This window comes from Bombus vancouverensis, chromosome 6 (genome assembly GCF_051014615.1).
Source record: "Bombus vancouverensis nearcticus chromosome 6, iyBomVanc1_principal, whole genome shotgun sequence".
Taxonomy (NCBI): Eukaryota; Metazoa; Arthropoda; class Insecta; order Hymenoptera; family Apidae; genus Bombus; species Bombus vancouverensis.
In genome coordinates, this window is record NC_134916.1 from 11,579,638 (window position 1) to 11,604,829 (window position 25,192).

At 36.8% G+C, this 25,192-nt stretch overlaps 2 protein-coding genes across 19 annotated transcripts in view; one reads left to right on the forward strand and one right to left on the reverse strand.

Moving 5' to 3' along the window:
* Positions 1-635: 635 nt before the first annotated feature.
* The window catches only part of Hipk (Homeodomain interacting protein kinase), a 39,525-nt gene continuing 14,968 nt past the window's right edge, over positions 636-25,192 (reverse strand). For 5 of the 17 annotated variants that reach the window (XM_076619476.1, XM_033332065.2, XM_033332057.2 and 2 more), the window contains 16 exons: positions 25,027-25,119; positions 24,735-24,953; positions 24,271-24,643; positions 23,975-24,192; positions 23,541-23,864; positions 23,178-23,357; positions 22,920-23,066; positions 22,675-22,839; positions 22,167-22,591; positions 21,686-21,775; positions 21,028-21,300; positions 20,785-20,950; positions 20,304-20,527; positions 19,528-19,848; positions 18,738-18,916; positions 636-747 (listed from right to left, as the gene is read on the reverse strand). In XM_076619476.1, the coding sequence (XP_076475591.1) occupies positions 698-747; positions 18,738-18,916; positions 19,528-19,848; positions 20,304-20,527; positions 20,785-20,950; positions 21,028-21,300; positions 21,686-21,775; positions 22,167-22,591; positions 22,675-22,839; positions 22,920-23,066; positions 23,178-23,357; positions 23,541-23,864; positions 23,975-24,192; positions 24,271-24,643; positions 24,735-24,953; positions 25,027-25,119 (3,447 nt within the window). In that variant the 3' untranslated portion in view covers positions 636-697. Of the gene's footprint in view, positions 748-8,669; positions 18,917-19,527; positions 19,849-20,303; positions 20,528-20,784; positions 20,951-21,027; positions 21,301-21,685; positions 21,776-22,166; positions 22,592-22,674; positions 22,840-22,919; positions 23,067-23,177; positions 23,358-23,540; positions 23,865-23,974; positions 24,193-24,270; positions 24,644-24,734; positions 24,954-25,026; positions 25,120-25,192 lie in introns of those variants that run through there. The other 12 variants (XM_033332058.2, XM_033332060.2, XM_033332059.2 and 9 more) reach the window with 12 other exon arrangements.
* On the forward strand, positions 1,354-4,394 carry LOC117155757 (protein YIPF1). Of its 2 annotated transcripts, none has more exons than XM_033332076.2 (4): positions 1,354-1,650; positions 1,815-2,197; positions 2,272-2,452; positions 2,523-4,394. In XM_033332076.2, the coding sequence occupies exons 1-4, from the start codon at positions 1,449-1,451 to the stop codon at positions 2,693-2,695; spliced, it is 939 nt and encodes a 312-aa protein (XP_033187967.1). In that variant the 5' UTR covers positions 1,354-1,448; the 3' UTR covers positions 2,696-4,394. The 2 variants fall into 2 exon arrangements, with proteins under 2 accessions (XP_033187967.1, XP_033187968.1); XM_033332077.2 differs by having other exon boundaries at positions 1,818-2,197.

Here is a 25,192-nt window from a genome sequence, read left to right on the forward strand (position 1 = left end):
ATATCAGAGATGTGTTGAGAGATCGCCAATGAGCATAAGAAAAATTCAGGAAAAAGTTCGCTCCACGAATTACCGCCTCTAGTGATCAAACAGCTGAACTATCCACACATTTCTTCCTCAGATGCTTTTGGTGGGAAAAACGAACGAATATGCATGAAAAGAGGGGAAAGGCATCTTCAGACCGGACAGTACTCAGTTAGCCGAAAGCAGCCCTTCACAATTAGTGGCACTTTGAAAACTCCGACAAAACTCCGTACCGCAAGCACTTATAAGATTTTAACCCTTATTTTTGCATCAGAAGATTTGTCGTACTTTCATTGGTCGAGCCACGAAGTCAAATTATTATAAAATTACACAATTACACGAATAGTTATACAGAGATTGATGAACTCGTACAATTGTACAATTATTGTAAAATGGCAAATTGAATTGAAAAAAACAATTTTATTTTGTAAATCAACAAAACGTTTAGTCATTTAAAATCCTTCCAACATCCACAATCCCCAAATCCTTTACAGTTCCCATACGGTTAAGTTATAAAAAATGACGAGAGACTCCGACAAAACTGGTAAGTATAGGTAAGTATTGGTATTGGATTAAGTTTATTAGGAACATAAAATAGCACAAGAGACAAATTGCAATAAATGACTTTATTTTTTATTATATGATATAATCATTTCCAAGAAGATTGTTGCTGCTAGTTGCTTGTAGCGTCATGTTTGTTGTTTCTCCCGTCAGAGTGGTTTACTGTAATCAATAAAAAAAAACAAATTATTTCTAATATTTAACTAAACTTTGAAACAATATTGAAATAATAAAAACAAAAAAATATAGTGAGTAAAATACTATATTTAGGAAAACCTTCATTAATAGTTGAAATAGATTGACATTGTCTTTATCTGATTCATTTGTTAAAGGTATATTAACCGGATAATATAATACTACAAAAGCATTTCTGTAAAAGTAGCTATATGTATGTGTTGAAATATCTCTTTAATTTATTATATTCATTTAATATTATTAGAGAAATAATATTATTTTTTTATTAAAATATTACAATATGAATTTCATTACAGTGTAAATTATTAAATGTAGAGATAAATAATCACGATTAGACTGCGGATTTTGATGCTAATTTATATTTTCGAGAATGTATAATTAAAGAGGTAGAGTCTCGATAGAAAATGATTTTGTCTACCGTTATAGAAAACACGCTGTTATCGCGCCGATACAAATACACATTTCCCCTCTCTTCTCCCACCAAGAGTACTGGAGAAGAAATGTGCGTGTAGTTCGTCTGTTAGCCGTTAAAGACCGTTATTCTTTGTGCGCATTTTTTGGTTGATTTATTTAACATTGCATCGGCGATCTTCCCACGTACTCATCTCTGGCAATGTCTATGCGTCACTTCTGTCAAACGGATGGACAAAATTACAAAATAAACAGCTATGGATGGAAGTCAATCTAAAACAAGCGATTCACAGTTCATTTCGTTTCAAGATTTTCCTTCAATAAATCATGAAGGAAATATTGGTCAAGCACAACTGGATGTCAATACTTCCAGTCATCAAGGTTTTAATAACCTCTCAAACGATCCTACGGGAATTGGTATTATCGAAGATCTTCAAGGAATGCCCGATAAAAGTGAAGGTTTATATTTATGCGATCTTTTATTTAGTTTCAAATAACTTTATAACGATTGTTGTTATTCCTGTGGTAAACGCGAATATTATAATTTAAGATATTATGTTACATCTGTTACATCAATTTCAGTCTATGCACTTCTTTAGAACACTGTATCGCTTCCATTTTAGCAGCATCGCATAGCTTTTGGACAATAGAATATTACCAGAAATTCTTCAACGTAAAGACAGATGACGTGGTAGAAAGAATCAAAAGGTCTATGTTTCCACATGGCAGTGATAATTATTTGATATCTCATATTAGACCAAATCCAGATCTTTATGGTCCATTTTGGATATGCGTTACACTAATATTTTCTATAGCCATTAGTGGTAATCTTGCTGATTATTTACATACAGCTAATTCAGGCAAATATCACTGGAGGTATGAATTTCATATTGTGTCTTATGCTGCCACTTGTATATTTTTGTACGCATGGCTATTACCACTTACGTTATGGGGTGCAATGAAGTGGACCACCAGTTCAAGAAATACAGAGGAGGAATTAATCGAGGTTTGACTTTGCCCATTTATCTTTCCTAAGAGACACTACATAATAATAACATTCAAGGGACATCTTTGTTTTAGTCTTACGCAACACCTGGCCTTTTGGAACTTTTATGTCTTTATGGGTACTCTTTAGCCATTTATATTCCAGTAGCTTTTCTATGGACAATTCAATTTGAATGGTTACAATGGAGTTTAGTTGCACTAGCGACCTTTTTATCTGGAGGAGTATTATTGAGATCTTTACTCCCCCTAATATCAGGTATTACATATAAAAACATACACATTTTTAAAACCATAAGAATACGTAGATAAAGTAAATTAACTTTTAGGAAGATATAGGATAATGTATATTGTGATAATTCTTGGAATGCACCTTCTACTGGCAACAGGATTTATGCGATATTTTTTTCATGCACCATCAAAGCCATTTCCCATAGAACACATGGAAGCGACCATACACACGATAGCAACCGGGAATGATTCGCGTAATAATTCTGGCTAATAATGTTGCCATTTATTCGATTATAATGGATTTGGACGCATCTATATTTTAAAATGAACTGTCGACGTTGTCGGTATACTTATTTGTTCCGGTAAATACTGACTGATAAAATGGAGCGGTACAGTTCGTATATGTTTGTTGGACGTTAATTCCGTCTTCGTGCAAGTAGATGTAGTATTTATACTATACCTATGAACGAAAAATAAATGAAAATAACTAAAATTTGTCACATTTGAGGCACTAGTGTTTATTAAAAAACATTTCAGTCGACTCATATCAAGTATATATAATATTCCTGTGTGTCAGGGCAATATAGAAGGCCAACAAAGTGTCTGGTTGATTTATTTTCACAGTCCCCATTTTAACATAGGGACGCGTTACATATCAACGCAACACATATCATTTACAATCATACGAACCTCCATGTGTACATAGCAATTGTTATTAGTACTCGTAATACAATAGATAGTATTTATAGTTATTAGTCGTCGTTAATATAATTGTATGTAATTAATTAAGTTTTTTCTCCTTTGTTTACGATTAACCAATGTGATAAAAGGCAACATTCACTTTGTAGTAGTATCGTTACATTATTATCATCGGTCTATCAATATATTTCGTGATAGTAGTAATTTGCTTGCCGTTTAACGTTATTACACAAATAATGCAACATTGATGTATTGACGAATAACTTTCCAATTGTTTATCGGGACTTTGATAGATTTCGACCTTTTTTCTTCACCACACGAAGACGGTTTACGTGATCTTCGCTGGTGCCATTATCGAAAAGAAACGAAGAGTGTGTTGAAAAGCTACTTTCGCTAAGAATGTTCATTCTTTCTACGAACAATAGGTCGTAATTTCGCGTTTCAATCTAATTGCAAGTTAAAAGTGTTCCTCTTTATCTTTTCCTCAACTTTTTCGAAAGATACCAACACGATAATCTTGTAAAAGTCCATCAAGCGATTCGCAAGAGATAACACGATAGTAAAATTTAGCAAATATTTCGAGGTCTACGAAGTCTTCCGTTTTGCAAGCCTTGTCGATGTGAGCGTCGCGTGTACAAAATACAAAAAAGTTCGAACAGAGCTTGACTCCTCTTTAGACAGAAGTGAAGCATCTCTCGTAGCTTGTACTCTCGTCTACTCTCGTCCAATTTTCTTTGGATCTGTTCAATTATTAAAAAATAAAATCGATATACGATACTCGATGGCTGTTGACGCGATCGCTAACTGTTTGGTATAAATTAATTCAATATCTAAACGCAAATATCGTCGTACGAGTTGACTTATGTAACATGTAGATTTTTTAAAGGAGATCCAAATCTCAGCATACTTTTGTATAGAAAATGTGTGCAAGGAACGTTTATTGGATTACGGTGATATAGGCGCAATAATTACGATATATGCCGTGCACTTAATGACTTGTTTTAATACTGTAAAACGATAGACACTTTTTATCAAATCGGTTTTCTTCGCTTGGACAACTGGTATACGCGATACAAGCTACTAGAATTTCTGTTCGAGCGTTTAAACTCAAAGCCTTTCGACGATCACAAAACCGTCGGAACGACGTTCTACAATTTACAGCTAGTGCTCACAACGACTTGGTCCAACGTGTTTACGAGATAATTACAGTCAAAGTTTGCGAATAGGCAGGAGCAATAATAACGAGTAATAAACCTACGACAGTCTACTTAGTTACTTGTTTTTTTCTTTTCTTCTCTTGACTTTTCCTTCCACGTTTACACGCAGCGCTGCTTCGTCTCATTTATTTTGTTCGTCGTTCTCTCAAAATTTAAAGTACCGCGGATTCTCAACGCATTTACACGAACAGGGGCAACGTGTTAAACGAATTGAGAACCGTGCGATTAGTTCTTATTACCGTTATTTACAATAAGATGTGTCGTCGGGCATATCTATCGTCATTAATATTAATATTAATATTAGTATCATATAATATACATTTTCTTTTCCTCTTCTATTTCATAAATGCAAACACGCATAATTATTACAGAGACATACGGAGCAGCTGTGCGCGGATTGCGCACCAGGCGCTCTTTAAATATTACACATAGATAATAGTTAATGTTTACCCTGGTTTTATCAATTATTACAAGTATACGCATATATATGTAGTAGGTACTTTTATATATATATATATATATATATATATATATATATATATGTATATATATACACATACTCATATAACATTGCTCATAAATGTCGTACTCTTTATACAATCGTTGACTATTATCTTCTACAATGTTACGCAATATTGCAATAATTTCAGGTTGATTATTCAGTCGCATGCTTAGATAGTACGTAATCCATTTCTTTTCCTTCGTTCTTCCTTTATATTGAACTCATCGGCATCTTCGAAACTTTTGCTCGCGATAAACGAATATTACACGATACTGTACGTCGATTGAGTTTAATTCGAGATCATGGCTACGTATCTTCGAAAGCTTATTTTTATTCTTCTTAAAAAAGAAAAAAAAAAAAAGAAAAACTGCATATAGTCTACTTCGACGAGAGATATTATATCAGGCTGAAAACGAACGATCTTTTTTACGACACGGGAAAACACGTTAGTATTCGCATATACATTCTTCCTCTTTCTTTACTTTTTTCTTTCATTCTTTATCCCGTAGTTACTGTATTTTTAAAGCTTCCTGCACTTCTTACATTTCTGCGTACGTTCTTTTCGTGTCTAAGATATCATTTTCGTGTCGAACCAATCTTATCGTCGATCGAACAATTACCACTATTTATCGTGACAGAAACGCGTATTTGAAAAATCTGATAAATACCGCCTGTCGGTCCAATCAATTCAATTTACTCGATTCGTTTAACTAACACCTACTGTTAGATTCGTAACCTGGCTACTTCGGTTAATTAGAATGCGCGCTTTCTAATTAAAAACAGTCCCGCCTCTCAGCACGTTTGCAAGGAACTTCTACTTTTTATTGTACTATCTAGGTGAATGGTACGTTTTTCCGAAAAACTAAGAACAGATAGAAAACAGGAGAAAAATATGTTCTGTTCAACCGTCTATTTTTAGAAACTTTTAAAAAGAGAATATCAGATTTTTCGTATCGACGACCGTGATACTGATATGTTCTTTCCCTTATTTCCTTTTTTTTTAAGGAAGAAGCTACGTAGTTCAACCCGATAAGCAACTAACCCTACGTTCCCGTTTTAAGAACTGCTAACGCAAAGTTTGATCCTTACTCTTTTTTCTTTTTGGGAGTGGCAAATCTTTTTACCATTGTTAAAGTGTAAAGAATTTAGTCTGACTTTAGAGGAGCTACAGATATTTGAACCATTTTCTCGTCTCGTTTCGAATATATTTTCAACGAAATATAGTTGAACCGCGCAATCGCCTTACCATAGCTTTCCGGAAGATAACGTTAGTCCGTTTTGGTCGGTTACTTAGGGCAGATAATTAACTTTAGTGACTAACACGATCGAGAAACTACGAGAAAAACTTACGTCGAACAATACGCAGTTATCGTATCGAGTGTATGTACGTGTATAGACGTGTATCAGTATTTTTGCTCTACAGAATTCATTTTGCGTTCTATATTTTATCGTATATATTACAATTAGACGCTTTATAGCACGCGTTTCTACGTGCTCCGAGTAAAAATCGACGCTACATATTTTCATCGTGTGTGTATGCTGTGTGTATCTGTTTATACCACGTAGACCATGTACAAATGTATTATGCTAAAAGCACAGTTAGATATAGAGCAGAGAAGAAACACGTCGCGAATAAGACACGCGCTAAGTTGCTTATTCCGAGTCCCCAGAAAGAATTCGTGGTTCGCTGAATTTGATGCAAAGATATAAAAAGAGACGTTCAGTTTGCTATTCCTCTACTTCCCCTAACGAGTTTTCATCTATGGCTTGGCTTACACGAACGCGAGGCTCTTTTGATCAAATGTTTCCCGTTGACCGTTGCGGTCTTTATTTTTTTCTTTTTCTTTTTTCTTCATTCTTTTCATATTTTATTTGTGGTTCGATCGAACGGTTGCTTTGATTGCGTGCTTAAGTGATAACAGGTACGTATTGTTGATGAAAGAGATACAGCAAGATGATAAAAAGCATATTTGACATAACATTACAGAAGACATCGCGCGTATCATTGTTCAAACTTGAGATATTTTTAACGTTAGAAGGGTATAATTTGGTCAAGAATATCGGGAAGATTGCGATGAAAGTAACAAATAATGCGTAGTGTAATCTGAGAAGCAATTTCTAGACACGCACAGTTCGCTATTTTTCACGCGATCCGGATATTATAGAAAAATTGAATACGAATCGATTCGCCAAAAACTTCCACGGTTTGAGATTCAAAATCCATCTACGAGGTGCATATTGACATTGAACATAGATACTAGATACATCAATCTATGTCGCTAATTGTTATTTTAATTTACAACCTCGTTGTATCTCTCCCACCAAGTGTAATTACACATGTAATGGACTCTATTTTTCTCTTTTCAAAAGCTTTTCTTCGAAGCTGCGCGATATTACAAATGAGTCGGTGCGTACACAATATCGCTCATAAGTATCAGGACACTTTTTACTCTATCTACTTACTAATTTTATTGAAGTATACAAATTAACCCTTTACACTCTGCTGTCCGGACATCTGAGCGGACATCGTAAATCTAGCGAACAACTCGCATGTTTCCTCTAGGGGGACAAAAAGACATTACCGATGGTTATATAGCAGAAAATTACACCAGGTCCGAGCTTTTTAAAAATACGATCATTTCCTTGAAGTTTTCAAAGATCATCTCCTTGAAGTTTCGTCTTCGCGTTGTACGAAAAAAGAAATAAGGAAATGAAAAATATGCTGAATACAACCGGTTAATACTGAATTAGAGTAATTAGAAGCAACACTCATTGCTCGCTTATGGAGTCACCGGGCGGTAAATTATTATAGATTTCGCTGGAAACATGAATTCTAGGAACTCATACATTCAATATCGTAATAGAAAGATTCGACGATCACAAGCGTCAATCATATTACTGCGTATTCACTTGCAGAAATCAATTTGGTCGGTTTATGATACGCTATTGCACGTTAGCCGTGGTAATTATAACAAATAAAATCATCGTAGCTCGATTCTATAAATTTATAATTAAAGCATATAGATACTGTATATTAAAAATAATCAAGTATCTGAATACTTTTGAGCGGTAGAGTACAGTACTTTACCAATTTGAACGCCAACCACAATTTTTCTGAATATATATCGTGTTGTACGAAACTGTTTGATTAACGCTATATACATTCACAGATTCGTCCCAACTCGAATCAATATAATCGTGAAAATCGTGTTCTGCCACGGTGTTAATGACATTTCAAAATGTTTCCTATAACATGCTTAATATATTTGTAAAAGGTTTTTAGAAGTGTTCAAATACTTCCGAGAGCCACTGTATATCGTCCATTCTCTTTCTCTTCCTCGATTCTTTCGTTCACGAGCTCATTGATCGATCTTGTTATGCTGTTATTATACCTTAACGATCTCCTGGTTAAATTTCTTTTGTAAAATCGACACGACGGAATCGCAGTTTCTTCCTGCTGTAACGCCAGACACGCGTAGGTTGCGTCAGAAACTAAAGAATGCAGGAAGTTGAGAACCGGTAACTCCGATGTCCGCGTACGGCGTACAGACCGACTCTGCGACGTGCTCGCTCTTACGCGTACGGCAAGAACACAGGACACGATGTTGTTTCTATTTTCGTATACCGTTCGCCGACGAAAGGGTAGAACAGATACGAAGGAATATCATAGTGATGGTCCATTGATCGTCGATAGAACGTCGACGTTGCAATGGAATCAGGTTTGAGTCGCGGCCGTAGCGCGCGAAAAGCAAAGTAAAACGAAGAAACAAGGGTTTGAGACAAAGAGCGTTTGATAAAATAATACAGCCGTAAAAGGATAGCGAAAATTCAGTTGAAAAAGTGTCCGAGCGAATACACGGACATCTGCATTTATTAACCATTTAAAACATAGTGATGCCTGGTACCGATGTGTGTATTTTTCTCTTTCTTTCTCTGCCGTTTAATTGAAACGTTTTATTATTATCTTTTTTTTTATGTATATGTGTGTTTCTTTTCGTTTATTCGTTTCTTTCTTTTTATTTCTCTTGCACTCTTTTCTTTTTTGTTTGCTTTTCTAATCGCTTAGTTTGCATAATTTCTCGATTACACTTACGCGGCTTCGAAGAGCGTCGAGGCTCTTATCGATCACCTTAAGCATTAGTCTTTAGTGTTTGATTATTATACTACAGTAATATACAGAAAATCGTGGTTCTTGCCCCGGCGGCCTGCTCGTCCGTCGAATTATGTATTTCGTTTTTCCATGTTCGTTCCTTCTTTTAATGTTATACTGCTGCTCCAAAAGTAAATTAATGACTCTATCGTACCGCTGGACGAGCAGCCCCCGGGGCTTTCAATTAATATTCAATAATTACAATACACTAAATATAATCGGCCCGTGTATATTAAAATATAAATATCAAATAGACTTCTTGCCCCCAGGATGTATGCACCTAAATGCCGATGCGCGACTTAAAAAATTGAGAAACATTCGTTAAGTAAGTCGTCACCGATTAGTTAAGACCCCTGTTGACGGAAGAACGTGGAGCTCGCCACTACCAAAACCTCGATAAAAATCCAAATAAACAAAAAAATATCAGTCGATTCATTTTTTTCCTCTTTTTTTCTTTTCTTTCTCGATCGTAAGCAAAATGTTCACGACGATGTGTGTATAACAGTTAGTAGTCGCGAGCTACGACGCGATGAGATTAGAATTTTTTTTTTTTTTTTTTTTTTTTTTTGGTTACCTAGATGATATAATGTTCCATGCGCTCCATTACAATATCGAAACGTCGTGTCGGTCGACAGTGACGAAGAAGGTTTCGAGAATCGTTTGACACGGTGCAATTTAAAGCCTAAGTACTTTTGATTTGTCTGCTGATTGATTCATGGTTGTCGTTCGTTTCCGTCGCCCTCTCCAATGAAGCGTTTATTGTCGGACATACGAAAGAGAAGCCAAAGAACGGGACTCGTCGCGGTCGGTCGACGCAACGCTGTAAAACCGTAACGCAGCGGTTCTTTCGCTCTATGCTAAACTCTGTTTTACTCTTCCGCTTTTTTTTTTTCTTTCATATTTATCTTGCCTTTTCGTCTCTAGGATTTTTCTTTCTTTTGTTCGTTCGCCAGTGCGTACAAAACATTTCTCGTTTCATCTTATTATTCATCAACCAATTTTCTAACATTCGGCGACGACGTTCGACTCGACTCCTATAGTCCGTATTCGTGCACAAACTATTTCCGAGACCAAACTAAACCTACGCTTTGTACTCTGGTCGACCTCTGAAATAATTCATCACACGCGCAAGCAATGGATATCCCAATTTTTTTCTCTGCTTTCTATTATACAATTTATACGTAATATATACGTACATGTATATATATAATATGCATATGCACATATGTATATATCTAATAGATAAATGTATATTCATCCATCCATATATATAAGAGTGAAATGGTGTTCAGCGTGATACTGGAGTATAAGACGCGAGACGATCGAATCTAGCTACGAAAAACAATTAGTCCGGTCGAAAAACGAAATCTAGAAAAGATCCTGCATGGATCGTCGATATATAAGGCACGCTCTACTAGTAAATAAATTTCACCGTCGACGAATGCTTCCACTCGAGTTTCGACACATCTTGGTTACTTTTCGTCGTTTTACAGGCCACGCGTTGAGCTACGATCGTTCGAAATTATTATCATTATTTATATTACGGTGTGCAGAACCACCGATTTCTACGTGTCCTTTGTAATGCCAAATGGCGAATATATCGTATGTTCATCTGTTTTACAAACTCTACGGGTCGCGCACAGCGAGAACTGTTAGACTCGAATTGTCTCGAGGTTCCTATGCTCTGGTATATCGGTTGAACACCATTCTCGTTCGACGACTCCGCGACCGTGCGGCCGCTATTCCATACGCACGCGGCAAAGACAATCGGCGCAGCCTGAGAGTTTTAATACTTTAAGACAGACTTCCTGCGAAAGCTTAAAAAAACTTTTGTTTTCCTTTTCTTTCTTTGTGTGTATGTGTGTGTTCCTTTTCTTTTTTTACTTTTTGTTCGTTTATATTCACCTACGCTAAATACCGCCATTTAGAAACTTCACTTTACATTACGCCACGAAGGCGATCGATTGGGGTTACTATGTTGCTGGATGCATGGTCGTATGAAGGATCCACGCGTACTCGAATTCACAAACTTTAACGTTTATCTTTCTCCCTGTGTTTGTTCAAAATTTTATGTAATACCGCGTATCGGATCTAATTGATATTCGATTCGAGAAGATTGTTAGAAACGATCACGTTAAACGTCGATAAATTCGAGCACACCTGGTAACGATAATTTATACATTTATACAGCTGTATCCGTTACGTATAGGATAAAGAAGTTTGGCAAACAGTAATGTTAATCGACGGCACGAAGGACTTATCCTCTTAACGTGTGTTACGTTTGTATCTACTTTACTGTGGTGTATGTGTATATGTATGTACGTATGTACCTGTACGTGTGTATATGCTCTGATGTCAGTGTAATTATTATACATATCGATGGTAATGGTACCGCGATAAGGCAAGGCATCAAGAAGAAAGGAAAAGAACAGCTGAAATCGACTTAGCCTCGAGAATTCTGAAGGTATTTTTTATGGTAGAAGAGAAAATTACGACCACAGAACGAAAAGACACTAAATCGCTATCGTCGTGGAAGATGAAGAAATTTACGCTCTATCTATTTTTCATCGAGATATTTAGATCCAAAGCTTACTATCAATTTAGATCGAAAACCATTAATATTAGAAAATAGAACAGGTGTGTATCAGCCCGTGCGACGTGAATCAGATAACACAATTATTTATAATCATAACGATATTAAATCTGCCTATCAATAATAATAGTACAAATAGTGCTACTACTATCATAGTACAGTTAAAATACACAAAAGGCGCACATTTATAGGCGGTACAAATATATAGTATAGCCATATAGCGAATAGGATTATTCGTAACATTCCGAATTCGGCTTATTCGTACGATTGTATAAAGTTTCTAAATTATAAGGAGTTTACATAGACCTGTTTTAGCTTCGTTACAATTCGTAATTATTTTTATCAAGCACTTATACCATTTTAACTACTTCAGAGTTACAAAAAGGTTATATAGAGTTAATTAAAATTACATTTCCGTACAACTGCAAACTCTTCGGAAAGATTCCCAAACCTTGAAAAATAAAGGAGAACCTTTGGAAAACGACGAATAATAAGCAACCAGCATCTTTGAAACTATCTATACATAGAAAAACTCGAAAGCTCGTTCGAAAGCTATCTTATTACCAAAAAACCGATCTGGTAAATAACCGGTCTAAAGTAGAATGTCCCGTGGCACGAACGAAAACGACGAGAACGGCTGCGCATTGTATACGAACAAGAAAAGACAAAAAGTAGTAGAAGAGAACTACGAAAACGAAAAATATTCTAAACCGTACGAACATCGAAACACCAAATTTTCTACTTTCTTCCACAGCGAAGACTATCCAGCTATGCCACGGTATGCCCCTAATTATCGATCTGAATCCATCACCCTATTAAAGATGAGAAAAATCGTTAACGATAACAACGTTTTAGCAGCAGTGATGTGTTTACACGAGTGTTATCCCCCATATTTTTTTTTTCTTTTAAAAACTATGATTAATCCTTACTCGTATAATATTATGCATAAGTCTGACAAACGTATAATACAAGTACTACCGTTCATAATTATTTGCAATATTACCATAGTATAATAGTGAACATTAAGAACATCGAAGAACAGTCAGATGTGAATCATCGATTCTAGCCTAATTTACCCGCATGATCTATCGTTTACTTCTTGCTTCCCTAATCGGACTTCATTTACTCGCTATTACGATATACAGTTTGGCTTTAAAAAAAAAAAAAAACGGTGAAATACCTTTATCACGTGTGTCTTGATGGTTCGTCTCTCAATATCGAATCGTTCAGAGAAGTCGAGGTACGAATTAAATACTACAGACTATTGTGATTTATCTTGCACGTATATAATCTACGAGATCGCGCGCGCACGTACCGAAGAGTACGTACACATGGATCGTGAGCAAAATTTTAGTGACATGTCGCGACGAACCGAAATTTAGAACAAGTATCGTACATACATAAGATATACATGTCGATGGCATACGCCTCTTGAGTTGTATTTTTTTCTTTCGTTTGCTTTTAATAATTCTCGTTTCTACATGTAAATGTGGTCCGATCGTGATGAGCAATTCGACGATTAAAGACCAAGAACGTAAGAAGACAAACGTTTAAGAACTCACAGAGCACAATACAATATCAATCCTCTAGTAGTATAACTCCAAAAATATGTTATTCTCTCCTATACTTATAGTAGCTACGCTATCTATTCCTCGCAAAAAGTCAGTTGCTTTGTTTTATAATGATAATATATATAATATATATATATATATAATTTTATACGAACTATCCATACAACGCGATGAACATTAAATTCTAAGTCCACAAAGAAACGTAATTTTTATCCGCGGATGTCCTTTGATTCCATTTTTTCTCTTTCATTCATTCTTTCGCTCCTTTTTTATTCATTTCTGGCCATTTCAACGCGAGTATCTGTTTATTAACAGTGCTAGACTCGCTCGTCGAACGTTATTCGTTCCACGACTCCGGGCGCTTGTACGGGAAAATTCTATCAGCCTTGGAAAATGCTTTCGCTTTCGTCAAATCATCCTATTTTCTAATTTTATGGTCAAACATGCTCGAAGGAAATTTGCATCCCACTTACAAGCACTCGGAATCGAACGTTAGAAATTCCACACTAAATAAATTTTCTATTGGACACAATCTCATTAACATTTTAGGCACTACACCTAGACACTAAGAAATCTCTCCGCTCCCCTCTGCCCTGATGCGATAAGAAATGTATGTACAAATTTAAAAATGATTAAAATAATTATATCTCTATAGCTTCGAGTGTATATGTATAAGTGTGCGCTCGAACGCGCACGTTATATATGATCCGTGTGTTATGTAGGTGTATTTTGTACATGTGTTCCTTTTTCTTTTTATTATGTTTATGTATCATCGTGTCACCCGAAAGGAAGAGGTAACTGTTACGCTCGCGCTCAACAATGTTGTGAAACATCACGATCGACGTTAAAAAGATCGTGTTCTATTAACACAATTCTCCCCTTTAAAATGGCAAAGAAGTATGGAAGTAAAAATCTATCACAAACATGATTTGATGTGTCGTTATCACTCGAAGCGAAATCCGTGAAAAACAAGGAAAGCCCATGAAGAAGAATGACGTGAAAGAATTGGAACAAGTTAGACGATGAGCAGCTAAGGTAACGTGTCATATCACCCTATCGGAAGTAACAACCATATGACAATAATCTTCCTGGATTGTTAACGACAAAAAACACTATAGTATCTTCTCTATGCGTTACACATATATCGCGTCATGCACGTGTTGGCCTTCTGAAAAGCCTGACCAAAATAACATCGCGTACACAAACCCTATATTAATAAAATATCACAACTAGAACCATCGTCACTGTTACGGTACGTTCGCAAAAGAAGAAAACAATCGTTCTTCTTTTTGCCCTCTCGTACAGTTTCCATGGTAGCCTAAGATTAATTAGATACTCGTTCAATGACGTGCTTATTTATCTACTCGTACACTGCTTAAAAACGTGCTACTTAAAGTAACAATGACTGCGCTAACGTGACTCTGAGCTCGTACTGACTGACGATCTACACCTAAAAAGTGGGAAACTAACGTAGGACCATTGTGTAGTTTGCGTATACGTTCTAAACCCAAAGCTGTTAATTAGTAATAAACATCGACAACGATAATTCTATCTGTTAGACAATAACCGACATCCGACTCCACAAAGCTGACCACCTAAAATCTACTACCCAAATACTTTTGCATATTCGACGCTAATAACAACGTGAACATAATAAAATAACATACTTATACGTAGGATATTATCAGTGATTAATTCGAACGATCGAATCCACGATCGACAATTACAGTCTTATGCTAAACATTACAAATATTACATCGTCAGTCAAAACTTGCTCTTTGGATGCAAAAAAAAAAAAAGAAAAAACAAGAAACAGAAACTTGACTGAAGTTCCCTTTGCTTATCTAGTGACACAGGTATCTAAATACGTTCGAATGTACAGAGGCTAAAAAATGAAGCATGATGATGGTATGACTATGATGCGTAGAACTGTCGCATGTACATCTCCTACGTGTGTGTTTGTGCATGTATCGATTCCTGCGACAAAAAAAAAGGCATGTTCCTATACATACACACGCGCAACAACAGTTTTCCCATCTTTCTTTTCTACGTAAAATGCGAAAGATCTAAGGATATGACTTTTGTTTTTTCACGACTTAAGAGAAGAAACGGTATGTTTTCTCCTACGCGATATAATTTCTACGGTTTATATGGAAGCATACATATATACATGTAGGCGCGCAAACGTGTTTGTATAATTATAATTGTATATTCGTACCGTGTGTGGTCGATAAAATACGTAACACTTACAAGCTGATTGTAACTTTTCTTTGTTTTCTGTTTTACTGCAACTTTCGCTATACACGGTTTTTCTTTATGAGTTTACTCGTTTGCAGTAAATATAAATGTAAATATGATTAATTGTTAAACAGGCACATCGACTTGGTTACACAATTCTTTTTCTCTTTAATTTTTACATCATATAATACGCGTAAAGAAATATATCGACGAAGCCAATTCGCGCAATTGATAAACGTGATGCTTGGAAAATTTGGAAAATTAATAAAAAGAAAAAAAAAAAAGACAAACAAATGTTTCAGTAGACTGTTTAGTATTTCGCGAATAAAACAGGAAATTAGCCAGGTTTTTATCATAGGTGCCCTTTGATATAAATAGTATTAATTAATTTCTAAAAATATTAACAATTTTACGACTATTTATCCGATCGAAATTAATGGATTAGCAGCTTCACGTTATATTCATCTTTTAAGACATTGAAAAATGTTGTTTTAGGATATCGGTAACATATTTAAAGTGTCATTTTATTATTCTCTCTAACACTGTTCTATCGCTCTCTTCCTCTCCTTATCAATCACACTAATCACGCTAATCACATTCGTTTACTCATTTCGACTTGCTCACTCACATTCTCGCTCTAAGTGTAAAATACTTCTAATTAAACTCTGGACATGGTTTCACTCTAATCAACATACCACAGCTAATATCCCGTACGTTATCATACAGCTATGTATATAAAATAATTAGCAAAACAATGCCTAAGCGTCATTCCATTAAAAACCACGATATACACGTCAGCACGCAGAAAAACGTTTTTGAAACTGTTTCACAAGTCGTAAAATGTGTGCAAATCCATTCTTACACCTGTTCGAACGTTAAAATGTAGGAGGAGAACCACTCATGATAATTATACGTAGAAATCGACATATGGGCATGCACATATACATCGAATGCAGTTTACTCAAGGAATTGCAATAATATACATTATACATGTATATATGATATATAGTTTTTCTCATTTTGTGAGATATTAGAAATTGCTTTCTTTATACTGACGTGGAAAAATGTGAGAAGGAAGAACATGATTCGATGAGGGAGAAAAAACGAATGGGGATTGTTAAAAACTTGCACCATTGACGCTCTCATCGGAATAGAAAGAATCAAATGTACGTTGAAGAAAACATGTGTGCAATCCGACATTATAACAGATATTTGCAACGAAGGCTTCTTTTTCGACAAAAGCGATTGAACTAAGAATCTAGCGAAAATTGAATATATGTATATTTCGTTTTGTTCCTTTTTCTTCAAACGCGAATTTGCGTCATTACTGTACACAGATCTTTTTGTTGTTGCTCATGTTAATCGTTGTGTACCGCAGATTTGTGCAATATATACTCAATACATACATTTTAAAACTACAATCCTCAGTGAAATGCAAAACATTGAAACGCAACAGATGGATGAAAAAGTTAATGTTAATATGCTGTACGACGATCGTTCAACGCTGAAAAATGTTGCAGAGGGAAAAAATCTCATTTCAAACGAATCTAACGCAAATCTATCGCGAACGTGGTATCTACAAAAAAAAAAAAAATGACTACAAACTGCTACTGCAATTGTCTTAAAGTCGGTGATGCCTATTTGCAATTAATAATAATAGTAGTAATGGTAATAGTAATAGTAATAATTATGATGAGAAGAATAGGATTGATTACGTAGTAAAAATAAATAATGAGGCTGCTGCGAGAAAACACAGCTTTTGTCAAATACAAATTTAACCATGCAATCAAATATACCCATAATGTATTCGAATCAAAACAGAAGAATTCCATTCTAAACTCAGACACGCTTTATGCTCGTATAGTAACGTCATTGGAAAGAAGTGTTTGGTATTACACCAGCATACCTATGAGACAGCTTGAAATAAATCTAGCGATAAAATCCGGAACACATTTTACAACAAATCAATGTGTCATGTTATGATTGTGTGTATGCGTGTAATTGATCAACTCGCTTTCAATTATTAGATACAAGAACGGGAATCTTCATCAACGTCGATGACCCGTTTAAAAGAGAACGCTTAGAATACATTAAAGCGTTGTCACGCTCGATAACAAAAATCTCAAGTCTGACGAAAATTCCATCGGCTAATAACCGTGGGTTATACCGCGCTAAGATTAACTTTGTTAACGAGTACTAAAAACGTAATGTATATGATATATATCATACCATAAGGAAATGCAAATTTATTCCCGTTAACGTTGAACTTCAATAAAAGATAACTTCTGAACTGTTACACCGTAGAACAGTTTTGACAAATCAGCGACACCCAACATGTTTCTCTTTATCTGCTTAAACTGCGCTTAATTTCAAATAATGCAGATTCAAACTTTACGATAAAATCGTCTGGTCTCCTCTAATTTTTTCGTTCGTATGACCTCGTAAAAATTCTTTTTGACGCGCCAACACTATTTCTTCAGAATCATACAAAACATGTCAATTATATTATATACTACCACGTATATAACATAAGCGCCATCTAAGTCGGACAAAATTGTACATCGATCGTCAAATAATATTTGGAAAAATAATACAAATACAAATCATCAAAGCAATGGTTCACTGAGGAAACGATTGCGCAACGAGAAGCATCAAAAAGCTTCTTTTCTCTATCGTTCTGCTCTTTTTTCTTCTTCATTCGTTACTTTCACTTGCTTTTTCGTTTCGAATACGATGTTCATATCGTCGAACGAAAGGAAAAAGATAACATGTTTCACGATGAGAATGTGATAAATACGCTAATGAAATCATTAGGACACGACGCAAACGCGATCAGTCTATCGACGTTCGAAGCCATATTATTTACTTCCTTGTCAATCAAAATCATGCGTAGAGCTTTGATAATCTTTTTCGTAATAGCACAGACTGGCAGTTCGAAGGGGGCGATCGCTTTTTAAGGACGGATTGTCAAAAAGTTGAGTTGAAGAACGACTTCGGTCTTGTCTTGAGACTCCGTCGACTCTTTCCAGTCGTGATTTCTTTATTCCTTTCGTAACAATACAAGCCTAGCTTTTTACTCTGTGTTTTCAATAGCTGATAATAGTATCGCGAAGAGACCCCTTCGTTCGCTAGTAAAAAAAACACTTTCGCGAGGAATGAATTCGATAAAGATGATGGGTTCTCTTTTTCCTTTCGTACGGTTATCTTTGATGCGATCGGTTATTTCTCGACCTTGTAAAATTTCGTTAAAAAAAAAGAAGCGGCGAAAACTAGTACTCGCACGCCGTTTGATTTTTTCTTCTGAAACCAGACAGAGGAATAATTTACTCGGTGAACCACAAACCAGAAGGTTGATATTGATGTTTGGCCGGTGAAAGTGGGGCCAATCCATAAACGGCTGTTGGCTGCATATGTGCAGGCAGTGGATGCGCTGCATGACTTGCCAGCAACGGTCTGGCCGAGCTGTGATGAGCTGGTGGTGGCAACGCTCGACTAGAATCATACAACGTTAATGGAGACGAGCTGTAAAAAACGGGATAATGAACGTTAGAAAGTCTCCGTAATGCTCTAAAAAGGGAAATGAAACATTTGTTTTATAAAGATCATTTCTTCGTTCCACACGCATACGGTTTTATAAATAGATAACATTATATATACGTATATATCATACATTTAAGATAATCGAGTAATCGACAAATTTCTTTTTTTTCTCTTTCTTTTTTTTTTCTTTACATATAATACATCGTTCGTTAATGCTTACGAAACGTTTCTTTATCTTTGTGCAATTGTCTAAGCAGGCAATCAATGGTCTACTTTGTACAAAATAAGTGTACGAAAAATATGTATTGTATATCTATTACATTTTGATAAGGAAAAAGAACAATACTAATAAAAAATAAAAAATAAAACGGAAACAACGTTCAGGTCATTTTTAGAGAAGAATATCGATTATCCGACCGAATTATATAAATACATCACATGATCTTTCACAACGTTACATGCCATTGAGAACGAGATAAAACGGTTGCACGGGAACGCATTATATTCCAACAATAACTACTACAGTACGATCACAAATATAACAACATACGATGAACTATCACTAGAACGAAAATATAATAAATGGTACACACATGCATGCATCAACTAGGTGTCTAGGTACCCACCCGGGTGTGAATCCCTGATAGGTGGGCACTTGTTGCTGCTGGATAGCAGTGGGAGCCTGAGAAGGCGCGGCCGTTACGTATACCGGGGGTGGCACGGCATGGGCTCTTGAACGCACATGGGCGTACTCCTGGTACAGGGGCTGTCCCAGATGCTGGGCACTTCCTATTACAGGCCCCCCTGCAGGACTTCTGCCCCCGCCACCGCCCCCAGGACTGAGGTGGGCCGGATGCCCATGGTGACTGTGGGTATGTCCCGGATGGGCTGCCGAACCCACCACCTGACTCTGCCTACAAAACCCAAAACAAAGTCCATCCCTTCGTTATGCAATTCCCATGCGCTCTTTACTTACTGTAAGAAGTCTCTCTAAGAGGACAGAGACCAAACCGACAGAGAATCAGGAGATCGATTCATTCCGAGATCCTTTCAGATTCACTTTTACTCTCGGTCTTTTACTTTCCGGAAATAACATAGAAATTCATGCTGTTTACTTGCCCGATCATGATATTCAGCCCGTCTGTTGTCTCGACAACGTATACACGAGCTGCCTGTCATCGGTTTGGTCATTTCTCATTCAAAGAGAAAACCTACATGCGTTCAATAACTACGTGCATATAAATCTCGCTTAACTATGCTATTCTATGTATTTATCTGCCAGATTTTTCTAAATCTATCTGTGTATGATATATTGCATGCTTCGAGTGTCGTGTAAATCAAACGTTGTAACATGCGATGCGATGCTTACCTATACTGATGCACAGTATTCGCTACCGCCCATTTCTGGTGGTCTCTGGAATGAGCAGCCGGTGGTTGAACGTACTCGTGTTTGTATTCAGCTCTCTTTCCAGGCCATGATACCCGCTTGTCCGTGCCGGTCGTATACACAATGTGTTGCTCTTGAAGGTGAGGATGCGCGCTACTCGTGGTCACATACTGCAAGAAGTAGTCATGCATGTCATAGGCATCATCCTAGAAAAACATTTCCAAAAGAAAGATTACTAAGATAGAGGAGGGGGGGTATCCCAATGAATACAGATCAGGATCGTCGTGCTTGTTCCTCGATACTCCCAGAAACTTTCGGTTGGAAATTTAAATCAATTATAAAAGAAAAAGGACAACGAAGAAGAAAAAAGAAATAAAAATTATATAAAATAGAATAACATAGAAAACGGAGAGGAAAGATCGAGAAACGAAAGAAAGGATTGTAATTTGAATTAAAATTTAACCTGATAGGTCGGTGGCTCTTTACAGGCTGGCGCGTGACACGGATGTGGTGCAAGGTACTCAACGCCGGGCTCCGGTTTTGTCGCAACATTTACCATATTGCATTCGGACTGTACTTTGGCCAATAAACGTTTCTTTTGCGATTGAGACGAATATCCAGAACTGCTACTGCAATCAACAACACATTATCTTCATACACAACTGTCTCGAATCATATTATAAACTTTGATCGTTGATGTAATTACCTGCTGACGTGATGTTGCTGTTGGGGTTCGTTTTTAATTAACTGCGTAGTTTGTTGATGCTGAGCATGTTGCGGTAAATGTTGGTATAGATGATTATGCGCTCGACCTGGACTAGCTTCGCCATCGCTGTCACCGACAGTTACACAACTGATAATATTTTTTCGTTGCGATCTTTGAGATGTACTATGCGTTGTTACGTGGCCGTTAGTATGCGACTGACTACTTGAATGGGTTTGCTGTATTGGTTGAACCGCGCGTGGTGTTGACTGCGTACTAGAAGTAGAAAACATACGCGGTAAGTTACACATGAAACAGTTAGGGAGAACAGATATCCCCATATAATACAAAATACGTCAACACTCAGCATGAAAAAATGGCATTAAACGCTAGAGCTGTAAATCAGAGTATTGTTAGTCCGTCGAGACAATTGACACTTCAAGCGCTACAATCGTGTTTCTAAATTGTCTTTATTATATACAATTTTTAGTCCTACAATTTATGTATTTGTACAGGTGCAGTAACACGACGTTAATTGTTTTACAAAATTAATTTCTCAATGTGTTATGAAGCTTCGTGTTATACCATGTTCTTAGCGATTATTAACCATTAATCGATGCTATGGTGTGTGATTGTGTGATACTATGTTACATTCATATACCTTCGAATGACTTCCTCGCGGACTGGATGTCCATCGCCAGACAGGCGAGTTGCCAAATTTTGACAGGCTCCACATTGCTGATCTCCACAGCTGTCAATGATATTCATGCATGATTCCACTACTTTCTATTCTAATAAATTACTAATAAATATGTTTCACAGTGGAAACATCGTGATTGGAACTTATAATTGGAACGTATCGACAAAATTCAATAAACACAATACAAAACAACATTACAAAATCATAGACACTTGTAAACGAGACACTGGATAATCATATTTTTAAATTCAAAGAGCTACAGAAAAAAACTTTTAACGAAGCAAGATAATAACAAAGTAATAAAAATAATAAAAATTCAAGATGGCTGTAATATTTTCGATACGGTACCCACAAAACAGCAGTTCTCTTCTAATCTTATAATTGCGGACAATAATTGCTAACTACTTTCTAATATTCTATGAAAATAATTAAATTAACTTACCACTTGCCCGGTGTTTCATCGTCGCTATCACTTATCGTGATAACAGAAACTGCTGGTGATGGTGTATCGTGAATTGTAATAGTTTGCTGCCGACCAGATGTAACTTGATGGTGTTCTACATTATGACTACTGTTGTGTTTGCTGCTGTGATGGTGTTGCTGCATGGGTTGCTGTTGCCAATGACCGCTGGAAGGTGAATGCCGTCTCGTGTTGCTCGGTGGAGTACTTTCTTTTACCCTCTTTTTCACTGGACTTAACTGCTGCGTTTCCTTTTTATGCTCGTGCCTATGTTGAGACTGCTGAGGTACAGTTACATGATGTTGATGATGTTTCGTAACACTACGCTTGCCCCAACCTTGAGGAGGATGCTCAACGAGGGCACTGGTATTGTATACTTCCGTGACAGGAAATACTGGCCTCTGATCCTTCCCCAAAACACGGGAGATTGGTTACAAACCTATCCGACCGGCTTATAAAAGTAACTGTTAAGTAAGGCAATAAGGTTTACCTGTAGAATAGCAGAGCTATCGACAATAAGAGGCCTTCCCCAATCTCCGGCATCACTCAGTAATGGCTGCTGTATGGCTGCATGTTGCGGTGGTAACTGCTGCCAAGATGGTACGATAGCGGCCATTTGACGACTTCCACCAGGCCAAGAGGTTTGTACAGCGTTCTGTGATCCAAGGATAAAATATAATTGGCCATTTATAATTCATAAACGTTTTGACATTTGTTCGTTTCAAGAATACTTACGGTTAGTAACATTTGTCGTCCAGTTTCCACCATAGATACGGGAACTGCTGCATACTGTTGTTGGGCAGCTGCAGCTGCAGCAGCAACAGCCTGCTGCGATATAATCGATGGTTGGATTTGTAACGGACCTTGTTGCGCTTGTGGAGGCTGTAAAACGTATAAAGCACAATTAAACGATCATGAATTTTTTTTGAAACATTTGATTATATACAATATGATTATATGTAACTAAGTTAAAATAAAAAGTGTCTTATTTACTTGAGCAACAACTACGTGTTTTGCAGGACTTGGCATCGTCTGATAACTGGGTGGATGACAAAGTAGACCAGGCACCAATTGATGTGGAAAGTCGTGCACTCCACTTCGTCCGCTATTTGATCCACTTGACGAGCTACTGTACTGAGTCGCACGGCGACTACTGTTACTGTATATTTGATACTAAAAGAAAGAATACACCGTGATAGAAAATAAACTCCATATACAAAATATATAATATGAAGGAACATAAACAACAAACAATAAAACTAAAATGCGAAAGCGAAAGATCAAAACTGAATTTTCAAATAACACGATATTAAACATTGCGTCGATTAAGGGTACCGAGAAAAATTATGAACAAACCAGATTATCATATCCTGTTTGCGCAGTCCGATGTTCCCTAACCAATCGCTGTACTTGATTGGTCAACTGGTTGTTGAAGGTGAAAGTTACGGCACTACCATTTGTCGTCGGCACGAAATTAGCTACCAATGATGTTGGTGGTGGTGGTTGAGGTGCTGGAGGAGCTTGATGATGCGCTGGACTTGCAGTGAAGTCGCCAGCTCGTCGGCAAACCTCCATCATTTGGACGGAAGCCTTAACATTGTTACAATGTGCATAATCGACTAAATGGGCCAGCGTAACAAAGGCATGGTTCAGAGCCTCCCCAGGTGTTATGCGGCGCTCCTACAAATAATAAGGATACACGATAGATAAGGAATGACTCTCGCCTATTCTAGAAATTAGCCATTGTCTTCCGATCGTTGCATGGAATCAAAGCATGAACTAGATATTACTACCTGGTCCATTGTGAGCATCCTCTTCAAGAGGTCAATGAACTCTCTTCTATCTGCTTTTTCTGCCAAAAGTTGACCACCCTCCAAATCAGTCGGGACATTAACTTGACCAATATCATCTAGACAGTTAAAAATATACTTCCTCGCTTCCTTTGATTTAATACCAGTTTCAGCCTCATGCTCTTCCGGTGTTTTTAATCGCCAAAATGGATATGTACCTGCAATTCAATTAACGTTATCTGTACTTGTTCGTCAAGAATATCAATTTCGTGACGGTTATGAAGTACGATACTTACTGTCCATGTCTCTGTAAAAGAATTTTGTTGTTTTGCTGGCATTGTTTAACATGTGTTCCGTTGGTAGGCCTTGCGTCTGACTTATGTATCGAATCTGATCGTATTCTGAACTACCAGGGTATAGAGGCCATCCTAAAAACAATTCGGCAACCACACAGCCGAGCGACCACATATCTATTGCTTCACAATATGGAAGTCCAAGTATAATTTCAGGTGCACGGTAGTATCGCGATTGTAAATACGTGTTGCAGACAGCTTTAGATACATGGGAAGCTGACCCAAAATCAATAACTTTTACACGATAAGGCTGACGAACTGGATCCACCAACATAATGTTTTCAGGCTTAAGGTCTGCGTGAATTAACCCCAATTGCTAAAAAGATATATTCATAAGGTTATTCGGTAATCCATAAAAAAATTAACACGAAATTGTTCCAGCATGTAAGTACATAAACGCAGTTTACCTTAAGTTTCAAAAGAGCGGTGAGTACTTGTTGAAGAATCGGTCTGATATATTTGAGGGGTAGGGGTGAAAATTTATTCTGTTTCAGGAAATCATACAGATTCTGTTCTAACATCTCAAAGACCAAGCAGGTATGGGATTTGTGCTGAAAGCACTCATAAGCGCGCACAAAGTTGAACTCATCCGCATTTTCCTGACTGAGTCGAGACAGGATGGAGACCTATTCAGGATAAAAATTGCATTTAGTCATGACTTATGAATAAAACTGACCAATCATCCATATCCTAACTCACCTCAATCTGCCCTTGGCGCGCATAGGATGGATGGTTCTTCAGAATTTTGATGGCAACTATTTCATTGGTTCCCTTTTTCCAGCATTTTACAACCTAGGGGCAAAACAAACACGAAATGTCGTTTAGTTTCTATGAACAGGTAGAAATAGCACAGTTTATACAGAAG